We start from the raw sequence: 24,390 nt of genomic DNA on the forward strand, positions 1-24,390 counted from the left end.
TTTAAAGTTTCTTGTATTGAGTTAGCTTGGCCATCTTTTCATATGTTTGAGCCATTTGTATTCTGTCTGTTGTGAATTGTTTCTTCATATCATTTGCCCCTTTTCTACTAGATTGTTTGTCTTTTATTTGTAGGAACTTTACAGATATTAGAGAAATTAGTCCTTTGTGTGTGATAGGAGTTGCTAATATTTTCCCTAGTCTGTCTTTCCCTGAATATTTACTTGCCCACCGTATGCATTGTCCTAGGTGCTGGAGCTGTACTCTTAAACAGGAGACCCAAGGCTGCCCTCCTGGAGTTTATGTACTAACGGGAATGCAGGGAGATGATATACAAATAATCAAGATAATTTCCAGTTATGGTCCATACTTAGAGGGAAACAAAGCAGGATGTCATTATGATAACTGAAGGGTGGTGAGGTGGGAATCTGCTTACATAGAAACCTGAATGGGAGGTGATCATTTGAGTCCAGACACAAAAGGCAAGATGGCCATTCAAATAGCTGTGAAAGAGGAATGCAGAGGCCATGAGGCAGATTGAGCCTGGCATATACGGGGCAGTGAAAGGAGGCCAATGGGCTGGGTGTAGTGGGCAAGGAGAGGGGTACAAGATGAGGCTTGTAGCCAGGGGCCAGATCCTGAGCATCTAGGCTGCCATGAGGAGGAGTGCTGATTTTGTACTGAGTATGATGGGGGAGCCTCAGGAGGGTAATAAGTCGGAAGTTACTATGATATCATGTCTTTTTCCAAATCATTAAAAATTGTTTGAGAACGCTTAATGTCTGCTTGTTATTTCGTGGTGATGTATAAACCATAATTTATTAAACTCATTGTTGGGAAATTTTGATATTTTTCCTCCGCTCTCATATTTAATCATAAAATCTTGATAAACTAATGTATAATTTTGATTGCCTTCTTAGGCTATTTTCCTACGATAGATTTTATGAGCAATTTTTAAAGGTGTTTGAGATGTGAAATTCCTCAGCCCGCTGGAGTGATCTTTTGTGTTACAGACTGTGTTAATGACAACTACTGGTTTGGGAGGGATAAAAGCTGTGAATACTGCTTTGATGAGCCACTGCTGAAAAAAACGGATAAATACCGGACTTACAGCAAGAAGCACTTTCGGATTTTCAGAGTAGGTGACAAATATCCATACATTTGGGAGAGCTGGTAATCTAGTCTTCACTCTTAGATATCTTCCCGCTATAACTCCCCACTGTTACAACTTTGAAATAAAATGTTCTCTATTTTAGGAAATGGGTCCTAAAAACTCTTACATCGCATACATCGAAGATCACAGTGGGAATGGAACCTTTGTAAATAGAGAGCTTGTAGGGAAAGGAAGACGCCTTCCTTTGAATAACAATTCTGAAATCGCACTTTCAGTATGGAATAATAAAGGTAATGTTGTTATTATTATCTTATGGTTACTGGAACTTTTTTCCTCCCATATAAAAGGAAAATTGACGTGTATTCTTGCCGAAGTATGGTTTGAGTAAGTAAAGTAAGCAGATTTGCATTCAAGATTCAACCGAGTCCTAGTTGCGTTTTCAAATTATCAGGAAGTTCTATCATGATAGACACATTTCCTAAGGTTTAATTGGTTTGATTAGTTTTATTTAAAGCCATATGCTGTCAATTGAATTATCATATTGTTTACGAGAGTTCCTAGTTCATTGATGGATACAGGTTATGCCACATCAGTCTTAGATAGCTGTTGAGTTGTTGTTTTAGGCCATTAATTCATCTCCCTCCCTCCCTCCTCGTTTTTCCCTTTCGTGATCCCTTCCATTCATTCATTTCTGCATATATTTATTGAACTATTATATTCCAGGCAATAGGCTACAGGCTATGGGTTTTTCTATAAGAGTCTCAATTTAGACATTCCACCTTCTTAAATACCACGTGATTATCCTGTGAAAGTGGAGATGTTTATTGTCATCATCAAGTACTGTTTTATAAGCATCCATTCCTAAAACTTCATGAATATCACATCTAAAATGAACAATTGTCTTTCAGCGCAAAAGATTCAGTGCAGAAAGAGTAAAAATACCCTACAACTATCTGAGAGTTGAATAGCTTGGAAGGGTGTGTGTGTATGTGTGTGTAGATAACATCTTAAAAATATAGATTCCCACAGGCACTCTCCCGCAGACCCTCAACTAGTAGTTCCGAGATTTAAAACATCCTGTCTAGGTGATTCTTGCGCAGTCAGGCTTCAGATTGACCTCTGAGAACTATGACTATACTTGGCATGCTAACGTCCATTTTAGGATTGACTTAGTTTTCCCTGTTTCTGACTATTTTGTTTCCTATCTGATAGTTAGAGTCAGGGCAGCTGCATAGGGTTTTGCTGTTTGAGAACAGCTGGTGGAAGGGGCAACTGGGCCCTGAAATTTGGCCTGTCTTCCACTTGACAAGCTGTGTGCCACCTTCTAATTGGTCTCTCCAAGGGGCACCTTTTCTAATTTGAACACAGATGTCATATGGGTTAAAGGTGGCCATGGTTGAAATAGATCAAACTGGTATTCTGCAGACTGCATTTGGTCTACTGACATCTTATCAGGCATTTGCTGATATTTGTACTTTAACATGAAAATCCACGTTTCTTTGCGAAGGTAGAGTATCTGGCCACACTGAGCCTATAATCCCACTACTTGAGGATTTGCAGGTGCTGAGTAGAGGCTGCCTCCTTTAGATCGTGATATGTTTTCTCCTTTGAGTCCCCGTTGCTCCATGTTGTCTTACACTCAACCCTGCCTTCCAGCTTGTGTGGGCAACTGCGTTTGCAGCCCCTGAAGTAGAGCTTGACTTTTGTGAGAAATACATCTCCAGAGCCCCTCAAATTCCCAGATTCTCAAATGCCACTGGAACGTCTAGGTTCACAGATATCCACAAGCAGAGGGGCATCGTTGTCTCCTGGGTGGCCAGCAGGTTTCATTCACTAGGCAAGTGTCTACCTTGTGTGGACCAGTCTGGAATGAAGCGTACTGAGGTGGCTCAGATTCATGCCAGAGACTGGATCTCTAGGTTACTCCAGGGAGGTCAAAAACCGTCACCTGAAATCTGGGAAACTCAAGGGTCTTAAATTTCTCTCTTTCAAGATTTAACAGGTAGTTGCAAATTTACCATTGATGACTGTAGAATTGAAGTGTTTGGTAACTGACTGCAGGCTTGGCCCATGTGGATGGTTAAATTATTAAACGAATAGGTGTTTTTTTCCTCTTGTTTTTTCTCTGAGATACAGCCCGAATAATAGAGAAATCAATGGGATTCTTTTGGAAAATGCTATTTATTTAATTTTACAAGTAGGTTCAGGGCGGTTTGCACTATAAAATACCAGATATGTAAAGGTATAAATGGTAAAGAAGGTAATACAAGTATGATGACCTATGGTCTAATTTTTATTGGGTTGTTTATTGCTTGCCTAGAATATTTTTTCCTAGGCTCAAACTAATTGCCTTTTGGTTCTGAGCTTGTGTTAATCTGCATGGATATTTTATATTACTGCAATTGATTAATATTTTGAGGTCAAAGAATAAGACTAGCATTTATGTGTGGATTTCCTGTCCTATAGTGAGAATGATGCTGTGGATTTCCTGTCCTATAGTGAGAATGATGCTGTGTATTTCCATTAAAGAATGAAATTTGACAATCATCATTTTCCGTGGGTTTCATGATATGTATAGCCTATGTAAATAATTCCTTCAGGGTTAAATGTTAAATGTAATTAAAAACAATTGTCTTATATTCTATGTGTTTACTAAATTTTAGTGGCATTTATCTTCTTTTTTATTGAATGAATTAATGAGATCTATTTCTGCCTGTTTTTCCTTAGTTTTTGTATTTTTTGATCTGACTGTAGATGACCAGTCAGTTTATCCTAAGGAATTAAGAGATCAATACATCATGTCAAAAACTCTTGGAAGGTAATTTTCTTATTTCTTACAGATATTGCACTTAATTTTTTTCTAAACATTTGTCATTGCTTAGTTTTCCATTCCTGGTTTTATAACATTCATTATCTATTCATAACATATTTTAGGGGATCTATTTGTGATATGTATGTTATTGATTTATTTGATAATGATCAATTTAAATGAACAGGTTTTCCTTATAAATTTTATCTGTAATAACTTCTTAAAAGCAATTTTATTGATATAATTCACCCATTTAAACCCATTTAACTTACCCATAAAACTCACCCATTTAAAATGTACAATTCACTGGTTTTTAATATATTCACAGAATTGTGAAACCTTTACCACAATCAATTTTAGAACATCTTCACTAACTTCCAAAAAGAGACATTTACTGCATTTCTGCTCTCTTCAGAATTTGTGAAATCTTGGGAAGTGAAATGAAACTATCCATTGAATAGGGCAAAGTTCTCAAAATTTTTGTTCTCAGGACCCCTTACACTCTTAAAAGTTGCTGAAGACCCCAAAGAGCTTTTGTTCATAAGTATCTGTTGATATTTACTATAGTAGAAATTAAAACAGAGACATATTATTAATACTTAGTTCATTAAAAAGAAACTCACTTATGTTAAGATAAATAACATTTTTTAATGAAAAATAATTACTTAAAAAATGATTAGTGAGGGGCCGGCCTGGTGGCACAGCCGTTAAGTTCACACATTCCACGCCTGGGGTTCGCCGGTTCGGATCCCGGGTGTGGACATGGCACCACTTGGCAAGCCATGCTGTGGTAGGCGTCCCGCATATAAAGCAGAGGAAGATGGGCACGGATGTTAGCTCAGGGCCAGTCTTCCTCAGCAAAAAGAGGAGGATTGGCAGCAGATGTTAGCCCAGGGCTAATCTTCCTCAAAAAAAAAAAAAAAAAAATTAGTGAGAAGAGAGGCATTGTTTCACATTTTTGCAAATCTCTTTGATACCTGGCTGGCTTAGTAGAAGATGGCTGGATCCTGATATTTGCTTCTTCATTTGGTCTTTTGTGATATCGCATGCCACGTAGCCTCTGGAAAACTCTGTACACTCATGAGAGAATGAAAACAAAAAAGGTAAATAATGTCTTAGTATTGTTCCAAAAATAGTTTTGACTTCATGGACACCCTGAAAGGGTCTTGGGGTCTTTAGGGGTTGGTTGCCTGATCATACTTTGAGAACCACTTCCTTAGGGAAGGTGTTCAGGACACCTTACCGTGTTACACACTGTCCTTCACCCTCCCATTCCTCCCCCACCCCCAAAGGCCTTTCTATTTATTGATGTTTTTGGAAACATGAGAGTAGGAAATAATAGAAGGCAAGACCACTCATATTCCTGCCACATGGAATCATGCATAGTGTACTCTTTATGACCATCTGTGGGAGATATTTTAGTTTATGGACATGAAATTCAGTAACTCGTTGTGTTTCCATATTTGCATTGGCTACGTGGAAGTTTGCAGCCAAATTTGTGCCTGCCCTTAAGAAATGTATGAGACTCTAATTTTTCTAAGGGAAGATTCCACACAAATCCTTTAACTTTTAGCGGGTGACAGAAATTTAACTCAAATGAGTCAGGTAAGAAATTTACTGGCTCTTGTAACTGGGAAATAGAGCAGCACAGCTGACTTCACCAGGCAGCCTTTGGGCTTCATTGCACTCTGTGGCTTTGTCTGTGGCTGGACCTAAGGGCTCCCACAGTGTTGCCAGGGATCTGGCTCCATCTCTGGATTCAGCTACTCTTTGTTGCCCTCCTATAGAATTGCTCTCTCTGTGCAGCAGAAAAGTGGCTTCCAGGAGCCCCACATTCATATTTTCTTTCTTCTAGAAACCACAGCAGAGAGAACTGTTTCTTTCCCAACATCAACATTTGATTCCAGGGAAAACCTTAATTGGCTCAATTTTGGTTACACGTCCACCTCCAGGTCCTCGGAGTGGGTGCTGTGCTATTATAGTCACTCCACTAGAGCTATGTGGACTCAGGGAAGATTTCTCAGGCAAAAGGTTACTGTTAGCAGCAGCAGGAGAATTGGAAAGCGTTTTGAGCAGATTTAAAAAAATAATAGTTACACGGACCAATATCTCACACCTTATACAAAAATTAACTCAAAACGAAACAAAAAACAATATATAAGAGGTAAAAATATACACCTGTAAGAAGACATAGGGACAACTCTTCATGACCTTAGATTTGTCAATGGTTTCTTAATAAGGCACTAAAAGCACAAGCAACAAAAGAAAAAATAAAGAAATTAGACTTTATCAAATTTAAAAACTTTTGTGCATCAAAAGACACTATGAAGAGGGTGAAACAGAACCAACAGAATGAGAGAAAATATTTGCAAATCATACATCTGATGAGGATCTAGTATTCGGAATGAAGAACTCTCACAATTCAACAGCAAAAAGATAACCCAATTTAAAAATGGGCAAAGGATTTAAGTAGACATTTCTCCAAAGAGACAGAAATAGCCAAAAACCACATGAGAAGATGCTCAGCATCATTAGTCATTAGGGAAATGCAAACCAAAACCGCAGTGAAATATCACTTCACACCCACTAGGATGGGCATAACAAACAGAAAGAGACAAGTGTTTGTGAGGACGTGGAGAAATTGGAACTCCTTTCCACTGCTGGTGGTCATGTAAAATGGTACAGCCAGTGTGGGAAATAGTTTGGTGTTTTCTCAGAGTTAGACGTAGAATTACCATGTAACCCAGCAATTGCCCTTGTAGGGTGTATACTCCCCCACATTGAAAACAGGTGTTCAAACAAAAACTTGTGCATGAATGTTCATTGTGGCTCTAGTCACAGTACTCGAAAGGTGGAAACAACCCAAGTATCCATCAACAAAGGAATGCATAAACAAAATGTGATATAGCCATACAGTGGAATATTATTTAGCTATAAAAAGGAATGAAATACTGCTACATGTTAAGGCATGGATGAACCTGGAAAACATGCTAAGTGAAAGAAGCCAGACACAAAAGGCCACATATTGTATGATTCCATTGATATAAGATATTTGGAATAGGCAAATCCATAGAGACAAAGCAGATTAGTGGTTGCCAGGGGCTGGGGGCAGGGTAGAATGGAGTAATGCTTAATAGGTAAGAAGTTTCCATTTGGGCTGATAAAAAAGTTCTGGAACTACATAGCGGTGATGGTTACACAACATTGTGGATGTACTTAGTGCCACTGAATTGTACCCTTTACAATGATTACAATGGTAAATTTTATGTTATATATATACAAAATACACAATAAAAAAGATGTCTTGGCAAACCCCTGACCCTACCCCCAAACCCACAATAGTTATAATAGTCTACTTCAGGCAGGTAATGAATGACTGATACTTGAGTAGCCATTCCTTTGGGCTGACCCAAGCTTTGGAGAACAGAGCCTACAGAGGATTACCTGTGTCCTCTGTGGCATCCCGGGTAGCATTCCTCCTCCATTTTACGATCCCAATTAATTGGAAATCTTTGAGAGCTTGCTGCAAGCAGGTTAACTGTGTAATGCTTTTGATTTCTTAGGTATTGTGATTTTATTTAGGGTGCAATTCATGGCATCCACTACTTACACACTTCCTTTGAAGACAGAATAAGAAAGAAATATATCAGTGAAAGTAATTCATTTTCAGATACTGTTTACTGTTACTTGTTTCAAGTGCTTATTTTTGACTAGGACTTTGTACTGTTTGATGTTTCTCGGACCTCTGGGATAAGTCATTTCTCTCTGATTTGTTCTTAGTGTCTGTCTGAGAATTTCACAATCTGGGATGACAGTAAGATTTAAGTCTGTATCACTTAGCTCAAAAAGTGGAATTTGGAGCTGACCCAGTGTTGTTGCATGGTCCACATTCACTTGTGCCCTTGACATTTTACATTGGTGCGGTGTTACTGTGTTCTCTGAAACCAGGGACAGTGGAAGGGTTGTAGATGGACCGTCTTTAACTTGTAATAGTTGAGGCTGACTCAGGAGTGGTGGGTCTCTCATAATTAAAAACATTCTCACAGTTACTTTCTCTATTTTTCTCTGTAGTGGTGCTTGTGGTGAGGTGAAGCTAGCTTTTGAGAGGAAAACATGTAAGAAAGTAGCCATAAAAATCATCAGCAAAAGGAAGTTTGCTATTGGCTCTGGGAGAGAGGCTGTAAGTACCTGTGTTTGTGGCTGCTCAGCTGTTCTTAACAATTTCTTCTTAACTTCTCAAAATAATTTTGGAGTGGTGATTTTCAATGTCAGAAAGAATTTACTGCTCAGATATGTGAATTTGTATCAAAGAACATTGAAAATTTTTGAGTATAGCCAACTAATCTAGAAACTTACTTACAGATAATTTGGTTCCAAAAATATTTGGTTGTACATAATAGTATACGTAGCAGGAAGTTTTTTTTTCTTCCAAGTTGTTACAAGACTGTTTTTACAATAAATGAAAGGAAATTAGGAAAAAAAAAAATCCAGTCACATCCCCATCACTGTAACCCTACAGCTGTTTTCAGTTTTCTTTTTCCTTCTAGTCTTTGTTCATATGAATTCCTGTTTTTAGATGGTTGAAATCATATTGTATATACAGTTTTGTATTCTTCTTTTCAACATAATCATTATTAATGCATAAACTTTCCCTAATATATCCTTTTTGATGATTGAGTCTTTATTTCATCGACTTTATCATAATTTATTCAACCATTTCTCTGGTTGATCATTTAGATAATTTCTAATTCTTTGTTCTTCCCATTAATGTGGCAATGAATATCTTAGTGTTTATAGATTTTTAAAAGCTTAATTAAATTATTTCAACAGTCTCTTTATATGGTAGCCATTCATTTTATTGCATTTTCTATAAAATACATTTACACTGGAATGGCCAAGGGTGTTGGTCTTTCAATATATGACCTAGCAAAGTAATGTGAAATATGGCCTGTAATCACATTTTCCTTTGTGGCCAGCTGTTTCTGGCTATTATACTTTAACATTCTTTAAAGATCAATTTTTTTCCCCCAAGACAATGCCATTCTCATGTGGCAAGAGGAATTTCCTTTCTGTGTTCATTGCGTTATAGATCTTTTCCCTTGTGATTCTGGATTTGTTTCCCATTTTCTGGGGGAGAAAATGCTTACCAGATTCTTAATGACTTGCAGCAAAATTTTCCTTCTTAATTTCCTCTTTCAAATCTTATTGGACTCTTTTAGAGCTCTCCACCGTCAGAGTCCACCCTGACTTGGTAATGAGTTTAACGGCTTATAGAAAGAGGCAGGCTTTTAAAATTAAACATCTGGGTTTCTTAGCCAAAGTCCATTTTACATAAGTATGTAATTCTATATCCTCTTTGCTTTGGAGGGTGTAGCCCCTGAGGTTGAGTAACTCAAGTCATCCTTTTGGAATTGTAACGGAGAGCAACTTCAGTACCCTGAAGCTTCCTCTCGTCGGAGCCTCTGTAAATACGACAGCCTGCAGTCAATTGGAACCAGTGTCTGTTCTATTATTAGAAATTTGACTTGACATTTTCCTTATACAGTTTAACTGAATACCTTCTTGCCTGTGGCTTTTGTTTGTTGTATCATTTTGATGAATGTAAATAATTCTACAGCTGATGAGACAAGCAGATCTTACCAGGTAAGCATGAGAAGAGTGGAAGCACATTTGTTTCTGGCTGTGGGAACTGGAGCAAGTGGCTTCCTTTCTCTCAGCCTCAGTTGTTCCATCTGCAAAATGGGGATAATAGAACCCAGTTCATTTGGGAATTATGAGGGTTAGATGAGATGACCGTTTTAATTAAAGAGCTTGGCATAGGGCCTGGTCACTTACTGAATGCTTACTATTGGCCAAGCACTTTGCAGAGTGATTTTAGGTGAGTTATTTAATTTACTGACCTCTAGGCCTTGATCTCTCTGTATGAGCAGAGCTGGGAACTCAGACAGCTTTTACTCAGCTGAGTTTAGCTGTAAATATTTTCTAAATATTGGCTATTATTATTACTAATAAACTCTAATATTATTTTATTTATCAAAGGATCCAGCTCTCAATGTGGAAACAGAAATAGAAATCTTGAAAAAACTAAATCATGTAAGTATTGCTGTAAAATATGACCCATACCTGAATTCATTCATCTCAAAATATAGCAGGAGTGCAAAGCATTTCAATATAATAAAGCTGGTATTAACCTGGGTTCCTTAACTGTGTATGTAAATGTGTACATGTGTGTGTTTGCATGCACGCATATATGTTTTTAGCTGCCATTTAGCTGGGAAGAAACTTTACCCTGAAATTTTGAGAGGACAATACTATGTAAAGATTTCATGATTAAATAATTATGTGATATTTCCACTGAGTTAGTTTCTGACCAAAAGAGATAGTAAATCTCCTAAATATTATATTTCATAGGGGCTTGATCAACTGATTATCTTTGTGAAGACAATGCTAATTTGGCAAATTTGGTTTAATTATACCTGAAGTTTTAACACCTCTGCATACCTTTTGACAGTACTGATTTCCATTTACTTCATTTGGAGTAAATCAAATAAATTCAAGGGTATCCAATAAGTATGACAACATTCTGTCCTTACATCTGACTAAATGGTGTCAGTGGCTTTGTTGAGTGTACATAGTTCCTATCTTTTTTGTGCCGTGATGACCTTGTCTCAATGGAAGTGTCTAAAGATGTGAGAAGAGAAAGTTAGCGTTGTGGATTCCATCTTCCTTTTTATTGTTCTTTTCATTTCTTCATTAATTCATGAGCCCTCATGAAGTCATGAGCTAGGTAGGCACTCGAGTGAAACTTGAAATAAGACCTCCAGTCTGTCCAGCTAAGAATTATCTTATGCTGATTCTTAACCTCCAACCAACAAGATTTCTTCTCCCTTTTCTCATCTCCTCAAATTGCCCCAAACAACAAATAGAAACTAAGACCAAAATCACTGCCATCATCACAATAATTCAGCAGCTTCCTTTAGAACCCATGGTGGATCTGAAAACCCATGAGAATCTGCGTGGCTGACCTTCCTGCTTGACTTTCTTCTAATTCCCTTCCAACTTCCTTCTTGCCTAAATTTTTCTTCTTCTCCAAGGGATCTGGAATCTCTTGTTAAAGAGAAGAGCCCTCTAATTATTTGGGGTGGAGTTGCTTCAAACATACCCCTAAGATAAACACTTAGAATCCTCAGAGAATTTTCTCTGATGTCAGAGGATCCCCAAACATAATATTTATACAAGTCCAATGTCCACTGCAGTCAAGAGGAATTTAGAACCCTAAAAAAGATCTCTGGAGATACTTCTTGGCAATTTACAAGGGCACGTGGAAGCCCTTGGGAATTTAATTTGGGCTCATGAGTGCATTTTGTTGCTTGAGGACAATGAGTTGAGCCTAATAGAGTCCAGTAGACTCTGGCCTTTGGAGTCAGGCATTGATTCAATCAACTGTCAAACACGTATTGTGCCAGGTTGTCTTCTAGGCCCCGGGCAGTAGTGAGCACGGATGGACTTGGCCATCCCTCCTCTCATGCGGCTTCAGTCTAGTGGGGAGACAGACCTGGGGTCCCATATCATCTCTGTCACCTCTTGGCTCTGAGAAGCTCATTTCAGTTTCTGGAGCCTCTATTTCCTCATCTGTCCAATGGACACAATGGGATATTTACCTCAAAGGTCAGCGTGAGAATTAAATGAGATGTGCTCGTAAAGCTTTCAGCACAGAAAACACACTTGGGGAATGGTAGGGATCTATAATTCCCTAAACTGTTCCCCGTGTGACCTAAATGGAGGGGCTGGGTTAGTAGCCTCTGGTTCCTGAGAGACACTTTCAGCTGTGACAGCTCCAGCCAGTGACCCTGGAGACAGTGCCTACTAGAGGAGACAGCTCATGCTGGCTTTGACCCAAGAGGACCTCTTCATGCTCTGTGAGCTCCCGGCCCCACCCATTCCCAGGTGGGCACTGCCTCTGCCTGATGAAGCCAAGCTGAACCAAGCCGCTCTCATTCTTAGCTCTAATCTCCTGTTCCTTTTCCGTGCATATCTTTCCTTCTGCTTCTCTTTTTTACTTTATCACTTGTGTATAGCTGGAGTCAGATAGTGCTAAAAGTTCCACAGCCTTCCTAATCTCCCTCTCTGCAAACATTTTACATCTCTTTTAGCGTTTTTTTTTTTTTTGAGATTTTACTTCCGTATTTCTACATAACAAACTATTATCTCTTGGTTTATCAATTTTACATAGCTTATTGCCTTCCTGTTGTGTTTTATGAGAATTTCAGCTCTTCTTTCCTTTCTATGCCTCTTAATAAAGTACTTTAGTGCCTGTTCAGTGTTTTCTTTATTGTGACCATAACACATGTTCCTGCAGAGCCAACTATACTGTGATCATAGGGAAGGAGTGGTGGAACTTGTTGGCTCTCAGTCTGACTCCCATGGCCATGTGTTCCATGCTCACAATGTGGCTGGCAGGGTCTACCCTCAGTGGGTGGTGTATCTGTTATTGATGTTGTTGGTATTAATATGGGCAGCATATGAGTGTCTTCTGAGTGCCAGCCGTTCTGCTGAGTGTTAGTCCTCGAAAGATAAATAAGACTTGACTCGGCCCATGCGGTGTCTGATGAAAGGAGACCCGTGGTGGGTGTTAGTTTCCTTTCTCTGCCCTCCTGGAGCTCACAGCCTGGCTGGGAGACAGATGCTAAAGGTGCAGTGTGGGGTGGCACAGATTAGAACCACCGCAGGGAGTGTGGTGCATTCTGAGGGAGACATTTGAGCTGGAGCCTGATGCCTGAGGCCGAGTGTGCCCAGAGGGCTGGACCACCAGGCAGGGAGGTAGCTGAGGAAAAGTGTGGTGCTGAGAAAGAGCACAGGGAGTCTGGGCTGATGGGGAGTTTAGTGGTCTGGAGAGGAGGACGCTTGGAACAGGAGTAGGAGATGAGGCCGTGCTGGTGGGTCGGGGCAAGACGAGGGGCTGGGTCACGAAGGGCTTGCTAATCCCTGCTGAGAAATTAGATTTTAGCCTCTAGGCAGCAAGAAGCCAAAGGATTTCTCTCTTGTCTTCCTGCCTGCCTGCCTTTCATCTCATCCCTTCTTTTCCCTCCTCCTCACTCTCCTCTTTTCCTTCCTTTAAATATTTTTAAATTATATTTAACACACATAAAATAGTAATTGTAAATTGTAAAGCAAACCAATAAAATGAACACCTTTCAACTCGCCATCCAACTTAAGAATGAAAACTTGACCTCCCTCACCCTCCAGGCCGATGTCCCCACTTTGCCCTTGTGGTTTTCCTCTTGGGAGCTTCTCACTAGTTTTCCTTTTTTCCCTCATTTAGCCTTGTATCATCAAGATTAAAGACTTTTTTGATGCTGAAGATTATTATATTGTTTTGGAATTGTAAGTAGTAAACTTTTTTATTTGTTTCCACTTAAATGCCTGTAAGCCCCCAAAGAATCGAATGCTGGCATGCATTTCTCATCCTGGGGACCCTCATTGTATGTATGTGGTGGTGGGGCCCACAAAGAGTGTGTGTGTGGGGTTCGTATAAATCCTAAAATCCCTCTGGTGTTTCCAAAGGAAGGTGGCTGAGAGGTCCCAGGCCCTGGATCTGAGGCCTGTGTTTGAATCGCACTCTCTAAGTGACTGACTGCCCTCGGGTTAGTTTATTTCACCTCTGAGTCTCATTTTCCTAGTGTTAAATGGGGAAGATAATGATGCCCCTGTGCACCAAGTCGTAGTGATTAAATGCTATGAGGGAGGGAAAGCCCCCAGCAGAGCACCTGGCATCTGTAGGTGCTTAACCACAGGTGGATATTATTACACTGAAATACCTGCCTGTTAAGGGTGGACCTTTCTGTTTGGGATCACGGTACCAGGTTGCATGGTGACACCTGAGTATCTCTCAGGTGCTGGTTTACTTGCTGGTTTATTTCAGTGGCCATAAAGTCCTGTCTTATTTGGTGTGATGAAAATCATTTCCTGTCTCATTCCTGGAAGGGGCCTGTCTTGATGTCTGTTCCTGCATAAAAATGTAGTGTTTCTAGGGGTGGCTATTGTGGCAGACAGGCAAGGCTTTGCATCTGAGTGACCAACTGTGGCTATGCAGGTGACCATTAAGATTATATACCAGGGGTGGCCCAGTGGTGCATTGGTTAAGTTTGTGTGCTCTGCTTCAGTGATCCAGGGTCCACCAGTTTGGATCGCAGTTGCAGACCTGCACACTGCTCATCAAGCCATACTGTGGCAGCGTCCCACATACAAAATAGAGGAAGATTGGCACAGATGTTAGCTCAGTGATAATCTTCCTCACCAAAAAAAAAAAAAGAAGAAAAGAAAGAAAAAAAGATTATCTACTAGACAACAGCCCCAATCATAGCACCAGGGGAGACTGGATGGCCTGTGTGGTACTTAGGGGAATATCTGTTGCTATTAAATAGGAGCTTGGGACCTGACTGGATCTAGTTAAAACAGCTTAATTATAATAATAATAATAATATAATAATATAACAGTAACTGATTCTAATTAAGCACTTAATATGAGCAGAGTACTGCTCTGAGCATTTTACGTGGATTGAATCATTTAACCTTCTTTACAGTCAGCCAGGTTACTTACAGGTTATGGGTGGGTTACTATTTTTAGCCCCACTTTAGAGAAGAGCAAACTGAAGCACAAGGAATTGAATCTTCTTGCCAAGCGTCTACACCGTACCAGGTGCTTTACCTACATCACTTCTCTCTTAATTTTTGTGACAGCCATCAAGATAGGGGGGATCATCCCTATTTTTTTAAGAGGCAGAGACAAGCTCAGAGAGGTTACATAAGTTTGCCAAAATCCCACAGCTGGACTGTGGTGGAGCTGGGGCTCAGACCCTGGTTGTCTGATTATAGGCTCCTGCTGGCTTCTCTCCACCAGTCTCAGAATCACCTGGAGTGCACTATAAAATGTTCCTGGCCCCACCTCTGATCTATTGAAACACTTTTACAACCTTCCTAAGTGTCTCCGTTGCCCACTGCACACTCCTTTCATCCTTCCTTGTTCCTTAGTTTCCCACGGGCACATCGGATTGTGGATGAGGGTCATTACCTCATTGCCATTTACAAATGGGAGTCAAGAGTGAATAAAAATGGCAACTCTTTCCTGTGTTAATGAGTTTGTTTTTTTTGTGTTATTATTTTCCCTCCAAGTGAGTTTCCCTCCAGGAACGAGCCCCCTGCTTTGTGTGTTTCAGGATGGAAGGAGGAGAGCTCTTTGACAGGGTGGTGGGGAATAAACGCCTGAAAGAAGCTACATGCAAACTCTATTTTTACCAGATGCTCCTGGCTGTACAGGTAAGAGAATTCCTCAGTTCTTTGGATAACCTGCTTTCCTCTAGGTGAATTACTCCCTGAGTTAGGCAGAAAGCGAGCGACCGTGGATGAAAACCCAGAGAGCCGAGAGTCTGTGTGTGTGTTGTTCTGTTCTTGGCAAAAACTTCTCACCCCTTTGACTCAGATGAGACAGCGCATGCTGTGAAGCTTAAGAGAGAGTAAGAAAGGGAGTTACAGAAATAAATGCACAGTTCCATGTGTCTTCTCTTTAGCTTGGCGGTATTTCTGGAGGATTGGTCTCTACTTCTGCCTGATCCTTATAGCAATCTGCCTTTACCTCTTAGGGTGGGAGTAGGGCAGGTATGAGGGTAAGGATGGCAAGTTTGGGCGGTTGTGACAGACGGATTGCTCCCCATGGCACGGTGCTGGGTGTTCCCTTCCGTGGAGCATCCTCTTAACTGCAGCGGGCAGGCAGGCAGGCTTGTGTTGCTGCCTTCTCTTCTCTACTTTGGGAAAGTGTTGGGTGGAGGAACAGCCGGGGGTAGCCTGCCTGCTTCGAGGAACATCACCCTTTCTCAAACCAGGTTTGGCTGTGGTGCTTCCCCACCGAGGTTTCTTCCCTTGAAATCTTGCTCCTTGCAGGAAACAGTGATTGGAAGTAGTGCTTGCTGAGTGAGGATGGAGAGATTTTCCTGGGATGCTTCATCTGGGTTTGCCCTCCCTGGGGGCTTCACCAGGTCCCTTTCCCAGTAGAAGTGTTTTGGAGGAAATTTTTCCCTAGGCCAGGGAAGACTGAAGTCCATAAACATCTAACCAGTGCTTTACTCTCTTACTGGTTTATTTCCTCCCTTTTATTATACCAAGTATATCTGGGTGAATTGAGTGCAGATCGGTGGATGTGGGAATTTCTTTTTCCTAAAGAAATATGACAACATATAAAAGTGAACACACAACCATCAACATTGTATTTCAACCGTAGAGTTTTCGAAGACTAATAGTCTTTGCATCGAGGAATATGTGAACTCTGGGTATTTAAACAGATAATTTACAAATATGTATTTTACAGATTCCTTTTAAAAATATTCTCAGGGATGGAACAACCAAATATATTAGTTTGATGGAATTTTTACGCTTTACTTTAATATGGTCTCAAGATATTTTATATCACTCATTTACATTTTTGTTATTGACATTGACACCTGCCAATGGGAAGGGATATTTATTATCTTGAAAAATGAAATAAAAGGTTTACTGTCATAAGTTGCCTTTTTCACTCTTCTACTCTTTAATGATTTTCTTGAAAACAAATTTGTAAACACTAACCCCTTTACCCAATGGTTTTCTGTGATTTTTGAGACTATGGTTGAGAGTAACATGGCTTACGGTTTCACCCAGCTGTAAGATGCGTGTGTGTGTATCTGCTGATGTACCTACTCCGTAAGTCTAAGGGTCCTGCCTCCCTTTGTGTGTAGTACCTTCATGAAAATGGCATTATCCATCGGGACTTAAAGCCAGAGAATGTTCTCCTCTCATCTCAAAAAGAGGACTGTCTTATAAAGGTGAGAAATTTGTGTTCTGTGTGTGATCACTCCAGTAGATTTCTGTTTAGAAACTGTTTTTTAATTCATCAGGTAAAACGTAGGAGCATATAAAGATTGAGAATTATTAGTTTTTAAAAAACAATTATTTTAAAATTATTTTAGAGGTCAGGTGGTATTGCTCCAATCCAGAGTCTAATGAGCTTTTATTGGGCTCCACTGTATACAAGCCACTTCTGTATTCAGAGGGAGGGAGGGAGTGGTCTAAATGGAGGAGTAAAGCACATCCCCTGTCATCCCCTTCCCTTTGTCTGAGGCAGTGCTTCCTGAGCCTGGCTTCCTTTTAGAATCACTGTTGATTAAATTAAATAAATATTTAATTAATTTAATTTTAAAGAACCATGACACTTCAGCATCTCTTGAAGGTGGCACCCAAGTGTAAGTATTTTTTTCCAAGCTCCTCAGGTATTCCAGTGTGCAGCCAAGGTTGAAAAACCAGGGTCTAAGAAGAACCATGCATTACTAGTTAGAATCCTAGAGTGTCTGTGATAAGGGCTATAAACATTTTGTGAGACAACAGAGAACACGGATAAGTTGGAAAAAACCCTGGGCCTTGAGGTTCCTTGGCTCAGAAATTTTAATTTAAGCAAAATTAAATAACTTGCAGAGCTTGAGATTACTTTACAAAGACGTGAATTTGCAGATGCCAGATTAACGGCAGGCGGGAATTATTGGATAGGCACTCATCTAGCCTGCATGTCTTTTGGGACCGCAGACTATGTTAGTCCTTTTTTTTTATGATGCCATTAAAATTGATTCCCTTTTGTCCTTAATTTTAGATTACAGATTTTGGGCAGTCCAAGATTCTGGGGGAGACCTCTCTCATGAGAACCTTATGTGGTACCCCCACCTACTTGGCTCCTGAAGTTCTTAATTCCTTTGGAACTGCCGGATATAACCGTGCTGTGGACTGCTGGAGTTTAGGAGTTATTCTTTTTATTTGGTAAGAAAAGTTTTCATTGCTTCAGAGTCTGGTTAGAGGTAATTAGGTGAAATCAGAAATATGTCCCGGGAGAGAGCTTGTGTTTAATTTAGGACACTTTTTTTGACCATCGATTTAAAGAAAAATCTAATTTTTCATTATGCTGAAAAAGAAATCTGTATATCCGAATGCCACTGAGAATGCCACTTGATTTCTTTTCCTTTCTCTCTCTACCAATATTAAGCCTTAGTGGGTATCCACCTTTCTCTGAGCATAAGACTCAAGTGTCACTGAAGGATCAGATCACCAGTGGAAAATACAACTTCATTCCTGAAGTCTGGGCAGAGGTCTCAGAGAAGGGTATGGATACGAAAGGGTTAAGAATTTGTGGTTTGCTAAAATGTGTGTGTGCTGTGGTGGGAGTTTCTTTTCAAATTTCCTGATGTTTTCTTCTGTCAATTCTGTTATTTTCTGTTGTTAGTTTTGTATCATTTGAGAGGCAAAAGAAGTTGTTAACAGTGTGGGCTCCAGAGCTCGGCCGATCTAGCCTCAAGACCTGAGCTGACTACGTCCTAGCTATGTGACCTTAGGCGAGTTACTTAACCTCTCTGAGTCTCCATATCATTTATAACAATAAACTCCTAGCTTAAAGTGTTTTTGTGAGGGTTAAGTGTAACATATGCAAATACCTGGCACCTATTTAAGTGTGCAAAATAATAAGTAACTTTTTAGTTATAAGGTTTCGTTTGAGTAAGCATGTAAAAGTTGAATATAATTAGTTACTTTGTTTTAGAATTTAAAAGTACAACTTTGTAATTCTCAAAAGAAAAAGTAGCAAGCTAAAGCTACATGTCAAATAACATAACATAGATGATTGTGTTAAATGTCAGACTGTCTAAGGAATAATGTTGCAATAAACAAGCTAGCCTCCCTTTGTGGCTGGCTCTCAAGCTTTATTTCTGCCAAGACTACAGTTCCAAGGAGCCTTTCGCTGGCTGAGGAACTTTTCACCATCAATCCATGGGTCTCGGGGAGAGTTGGCAGAGTATCCTGAGTGTCTTAGAACTGGGTGGAAGTGCAGCTTTAATTAGTTTTGAACTTGAGTCCAATAATGAGAGAGGGAACAGAGGGTTAAGAGGTTGTGATGTGCGAGCAGGGCGAGATGGGGAGCATCATGGTCATTTCTGGTATTCTCACAGCACTCTGATGAATACAGAGTGAGGAGGATTAGGGGGCCCTGCCCACCACGCCTGCTGACTCACAATGACCTCAGCCCCTCTCTCCTCTTTCTGGATGTTGGCCTGTGATTCTGGCATACTTAATTTTTCTGATTTAATGTATCTATCCTTTTCACCGTGATTTGCCAAATTATCTTATTGCTTTAGCTCTGGACCTTGTCAAGAAGTTGTTGATAGTGGATCCAAAGGCACGTTTTACAACAGAAGAAGCTTTAAGACACCCGTGGCTTCAGGTGGGTATGGGGCAGTGCCTACTAGCAAAAAATACATGGGCAGCCCTGATTTGTGCCTGAGACATGAGAAGGAAGATGGAAACACAATGTTTGCTTTGTTTGGTCTGTTTTTATAAGATTTTATTTTTTTAATTTTTTCTCCCAAAAGCCCCCCGGTACATAGTTGTGTATTCTTAGTTGTGGGTCCTTCTAGTTGTGGCATGTAGGATACCGCCTCAGCATGGCTTGATGAGCGGTGCCATGTCCGCGCCCGGGATTGCGATCTGGTGAAACCCTGGGCTGCCGAAGCAAGTGCGCGAACTTAACCACTCAGCCACAGGGCCAGCCCCTAGGTCTGTTGAATGCAATTGTTTTAGATCGAATTTTAGGTGTGTGGGGTGTGTGTGTGTGTGTGTGTGTATGGGTGTGAGTGTGGGTGTGTCTTTGTGTTTGGGTGCAACCTTTTCAACTAAACTTGTGGCTCTTGGATGGACAAGCCCACTTTATGGCCTGTCCTGGTTCCACTTGGCTTCCTGAGTCTGCAGTTTGGCTGTGTTCCTTTCACGGTTGGTTCTAGCATCACACCTCCACCCCCAGCTGTGCCCTACTCTTTCCTCAAACCCCCACCCCAAACAGGTGGGGTGGGCTGCATTCCAACCATCTTCAACCTTAAATCAGGGAAGCAGGTTAGGAGGAGGAGGACAGCCTCTCTGGGGGAGAATCTGGCTATTTCTCAGGCCCAAGTGATTGAGTATAAAGGGTCCCACTTCTTGTTCATGGTGAGTAAGCATGCCATTAGTGCAGGCTGTTACCTGCGCCTTTCAAGTCTGCATTACCGCTGTGTTTCTGCTGGGGGTTGTGGCTGCCATTGGGTTATGCACTGACCTCACTGGAGCTGCCAGAGTTGGAGGTCCTTTGTGGTTTGCTGGGCTAGTCTTTGGTTTTGGAGTTAACTTACAGCATCGGGCAGTTTTCTTCTGACGAGCGTCAGGTCTTCAATTATGTGCAGTCCATTTGGCACAGCCATGCCCCTTTCTACTAACTTTCATTCGGTCTCTGTTTCCTGTGGGGTGGGGACTTACCCAGGTAGCTTGAACCAGGGGCTGTCACTCTGGAGGGTTACTGTTCCAGGAAATCCTCGAGCCAGCCAGTCGCAGCACTGTGCTTCTGGGACTCTGGGGAAGACCGTCCTCATTCTTTCTCTTTTCCAACCCTTCACCTCTTAACAGTTTTGCTCAGGTTGAGAACAACAAATCCTTAAAAGAACAAAAAAGTAGATATATGTTTGGGATGTTGCCCTGGAAACACCAGTCCCCCCAGAAGAAATCTGTCAGATGATTTAGCACATAATAGACCACACAGATTTGAAACAGCAGGACCCTGGAGAAAAGGAATTTGGAAACAAAGGGTGCCTTTGCATGTGGGAATTTAATTTCGATGAAAAAGAAAAACATGCCTCTTGGCTCTTTTCAAGTGCCCTGCTAGGGAAACTCTTGGGGCCAGATGTGGAGGTGGAGGAGCTTGCCAGTTAGGCCTGGGAACAGGGTTTGCATCTGCCGGAAATTTAAACAAGTCTATCTGATTTTTCTTGTCTCAAAAGAAAACTGTTACTGACACGGAGGAAGAGGTAAAGTTCAGCCCTGCCACAGGGGTCTCACTTGAACACCCTTTTGTCTACTTTTTGTTTTTGCAGCAAAAGGTGGAGCGAACATTGAGTGAGGACAAGGATGCAGATTCCCCATGTAAATCATCTGCTAGCGATAGTTCAGCTTTTATTTTGGGAAAATTCAGTGTTTTTGAAGAAACCAAACGGTTTTGTGGATCTGCCACTGGACTGAGCATTTGGAATGTGAATTCCGGTCTCTGTTTTGTCATTAATAGTGTCCAGTTTGGGGAGCATCCCTTATATCCACTTTTGGCCTCGTGTTCACTTCCCAAAATAGAGGATTCCTTCCTGCTTCCCTTTGAGGCATATTACAATTTAATATTACTGAATAGACTGTAGACACCTCAGAGGAAGGATATTTAGAGGTACACGTTGCGACCTGTGGTATGTAATGAGCTCCTTTTCCAAATTATTGCTAATTGACTTGTTTTAAATGTAGGCCTAAATGGGCTTGTGGTCAGTTCTGTTGGGCTGCCACAAGGGGCGTTCCAGCATGGTTTCATTTCTTAGTGCATTCATTCTTTCAGGGACAATTAATGAGCTCCTATGTTGAGCACTGTTAGGTACTGTGGATGCAAAGAGGAGTTAAGATAAGCCCTTGCCTTGGGGTTCTGACAGTCTGAGTGGGGGCCAGGCCTGACCAGGGTCACTACAGAACAGTGGGATACATGTGTTAAGAGAGGTAGGTGCAGAGTATGGGGGATCCCCAGGATGAGATGGGACCACTAACCACGGGGCTTGAGGTACTCACAGGTTCACACGGTGTGGATAGTGTCTAACGGTTGGGTAGCCTGGGGCTGACATGGGTGTATTCATTTGCTAGAGCTGCCATAACAAAACACCCAAGACTGGGTGGCTTAAACAACAGAAATTTATTTTCTTACGGTTCTGGAGGCTAGAAGTCCAATTTCAAGGTGTTGGCAGCCTTAGTTTTTCCCGAGGCCTCTCCCCTTGCCTTGCAGGTTGGCCGCCTTCTCCCAGTGTCCTCACATAGTCTTTTTTCTGTGCGCTCACATCCCTGCTGTCTCTTTCTCTTTCTTTTTTTGAGGAAGATTAGCCCTGAGCTAACATCTGCTGCCAATCCTTCTCTTTTTTGCTGAGGAAGACTGGCCCTGAGCTAACATCCGTGCCCATCTCTCTCTACTTTATATGTGGGACGCCTACCACAGCATAGCTTGCCGAGTGGTGCCATGTCCGCACCCGGGATCTGAACCAGTGAACCCTGGGCCGCTGAAGCGGAACATGCGAACTTAACTGTTGCACCACCAGGCCGGCCTCTCTTCTTGGGAGGACACTAGTCATAGTGGATTAGGGCCCCACCCTAACAGCCTTATGTTAACTTAATCACCTCTTTACGGACCCTGTTTCCAAATATAGTCACAGCACTGGGGGTTAGGGCTTCAACATATGGATTTGAAGGGGGGGGGAGGGGAGCCAGAGTTCAGCCCACAACAATAGAGGACAGCATTTTCAACATTGACTGAGTCCCTCTGATATGGAGGCCCCTGTGCCTGTCACAGTGCCTGGCATCTAAGAGTGCTGGGGAAATATTTGTTCATGGAGTGAATGAGAAAGGTGGGCGAGGGGGACGGGCAGGAGGGCCAGGAGGGCATTCCCGGGGAAGGCTGTGAGCAGGTGTAGGAGGAAATAAGGCGCGGACCTTTAGAGTGGCACTGTGCCAGAAGTGAGATCCTAAGGGAGGTTGTGGAGTGGAATCCAGATGAACTTGGCACTCTCAAAATGGGCAGTGGGGAGCTACACTGAGTGATGCCATCAACAGAGCGATGGAAGCAGGTGATTCTCCACGAGATATATAACAGGTGAATTCATCTTTGAGCACTGAAGTTTTTTATACCCATTAATTTGCTGAATGTTGGAGGCCTTCACTCCCATGTCCTCTCCCCCACCCACCATGGTACACGTGGCTTAGTGGGAAGAGTAGGGTTGGGTGGGAAAGTAAGTGGGGCTTTGGAATCAGGCAGCTCTGGGTCTGTATTCTGCACACGTTACTTGTGGGTGGCTGAGCTGGGCGTCCAGCTGTCCTCAAAGCCTCTGATCCTAGTCATGGATGCTTTACCTTTCTGAAGGCGGGGAGAGCTGCACCGGGTCACCTCTCAGGACTCCCAGAGGCAAATCTTTGAACCCTGCAGAAGTGAATGTCCAGGGAGGTAGGAGTTACCCTCATACACATCTGGGCAGGATGTGCATGTGCTGCACCCCCTCTGCCCCCTCCAGCAGCAAGAAACACCTGTAATGCTGTGGCCTCTTATTGTCTTCCTTTCTCGTTAGAGCCAAGCTCTAGGCTATTGTGCACCTGAAGTCCTTCTGGGACTTGTACAGCAGTTGCTGGCTGAATTTTCCTAGGGTGCTGAGTTGGTTTGTTAGGCTGGCCCCAGTTACTGGCTTCATTGTTATCAAGGAGGAGAGGGGGTGTCCTGGAGTCAGCCCCCAGAGAACTGAGCCAACCCCAGCCTCTGGCCTCCTGCTTGCCATCTCTCAGCATCTGGGATGCTGGTTCTGCAAGTCTTGACTGCTAAGGTCTGTGGTTGTCTCTGACCCACTGAGAGCTCTTAGGTATGTGGGTTTGAGTCCTGACTGCTGATTAGACCACTCTGGGAAGGCAGAGGTGAGGACCACCTTTCTCTCATGGAGCTCCAGCAAAGGTATGCCTCTAGGTGCACATACTGGATGTCTTTTCCCACTTCCCTGTTTCCAGGGGCATCCTAGCCTTGTCTTTCTAGGAGCTTTCTTTCCCTCAGACACAACCTATTTATGTTTCTCATTTCTTCACAGGATGAGGACATGAAGAGAAAATTTCAGAATTTGCTTTCTGAAGAAAATAAATCAACGGCTCTACCTGAGGCCCCAGCCCAGGTATTCTGGATGAGGGTCATTAAACGTAGGCTAAGTTTAAAGAGCAGATGAGCAAGGATGTTGAATTCCAATAGCCTCTTTAGCAGCAATTGCTTAACATTGTTTTTAGGATCAATGTGGTATATTTTGTTTCAGCTTGATCTGCTCTAGCAGCCTTAGAAGATTTAATAATGAAGAGTATGTTTAATGCATTAGAGAAGCCCAGCTAGGGAGTGTCTTTTAGGACGTCTCCTGCCAGTCAAGATTGGAAGCCTATTTTAGAGGTTCAAATTTAAATTTGTTGAAAAATTTAAAGAGTGGGCGAATGGTTGATAATTTATTGATTATAATTTTATTCCTCTTCAAGTTCTTCATAAGTTAATATCTATTCATTCTTGTCCTATCTTCTGTTGGTGAATGATAACACCCCTCTTCCCACTGCCCCTTCGCAGTTTTATAAATGGGAAAACAAAGACACAAAATGTTGTCTTCTCACAAAAGAACAAGGCTTGGGGCTCCTGGTGAGGGGTGTTGTAGTCCCTTTACACTTCATAATTTAGGAGAAGGTGACCAGAAGGAGGCTGGCTATGCTGCTGACTTTCAGTATATATCTTTGAATGGTTGGAAGCCACAGGGGAGAGAAATGTGAGTTTGATAAGCTTGTCTGAGTCTCGAGAGGTGTAGT

General features: G+C 41.7%; 1 protein-coding gene and 1 long non-coding RNA gene across 16 annotated transcripts in view; one reads left to right on the forward strand and one right to left on the reverse strand.

The window, feature by feature from the left end:
• Positions 1 to 24,390, forward strand: part of CHEK2 (checkpoint kinase 2) — a 44,399-nt gene that overhangs the window by 19,498 nt on the left and 511 nt on the right. For 9 of the 14 annotated variants that reach the window (XM_070219841.1, XM_005612471.4, XM_001499582.5 and 6 more), the window contains 12 exons: positions 1,012 to 1,136; positions 1,255 to 1,402; positions 3,840 to 3,930; positions 7,993 to 8,101; positions 9,961 to 10,014; positions 13,244 to 13,305; positions 15,138 to 15,237; positions 16,689 to 16,775; positions 17,594 to 17,757; positions 17,981 to 18,096; positions 19,122 to 19,207; positions 23,646 to 23,726. In XM_070219841.1, the coding sequence (XP_070075942.1) occupies positions 1,012 to 1,136; positions 1,255 to 1,402; positions 3,840 to 3,930; positions 7,993 to 8,101; positions 9,961 to 10,014; positions 13,244 to 13,305; positions 15,138 to 15,237; positions 16,689 to 16,775; positions 17,594 to 17,757; positions 17,981 to 18,096; positions 19,122 to 19,207; positions 23,646 to 23,726 (1,223 nt within the window). The remainder of the gene's footprint in view (positions 1 to 1,011; positions 1,137 to 1,254; positions 1,403 to 3,839; positions 3,931 to 7,992; positions 8,102 to 9,960; positions 10,015 to 13,243; positions 13,306 to 15,137; positions 15,238 to 16,688; positions 16,776 to 17,593; positions 17,758 to 17,980; positions 18,097 to 19,121; positions 19,208 to 23,645; positions 23,727 to 24,390) is intronic. The other 5 variants (XR_011420736.1, XR_011420737.1, XR_011420738.1 and 2 more) reach the window with 2 other exon arrangements.
• LOC102149738 (uncharacterized) overlaps positions 4,545 to 24,390 on the reverse strand; it is a 28,279-nt gene continuing 8,433 nt past the window's right edge. Inside the window, exons 2-7 of one of the 2 annotated variants that reach the window (XR_290689.4) lie at positions 20,269 to 20,442; positions 9,562 to 9,653; positions 7,366 to 7,538; positions 6,100 to 6,164; positions 4,899 to 4,991; positions 4,545 to 4,822 (exon numbers count right to left, since the gene is read on the reverse strand). This is a non-coding gene — a long non-coding RNA (uncharacterized lncRNA). The remainder of the gene's footprint in view (positions 4,823 to 4,898; positions 4,992 to 6,099; positions 6,165 to 7,365; positions 7,539 to 9,561; positions 9,654 to 20,268; positions 20,443 to 24,390) is intronic. The other variant, XR_011420740.1, reaches the window with a different exon arrangement.

This window comes from Equus caballus, chromosome 8 (assembly GCF_041296265.1).
Source record: "Equus caballus isolate H_3958 breed thoroughbred chromosome 8, TB-T2T, whole genome shotgun sequence".
In the NCBI taxonomy this organism is placed as follows: Eukaryota; Metazoa; Chordata; class Mammalia; order Perissodactyla; family Equidae; genus Equus; species Equus caballus.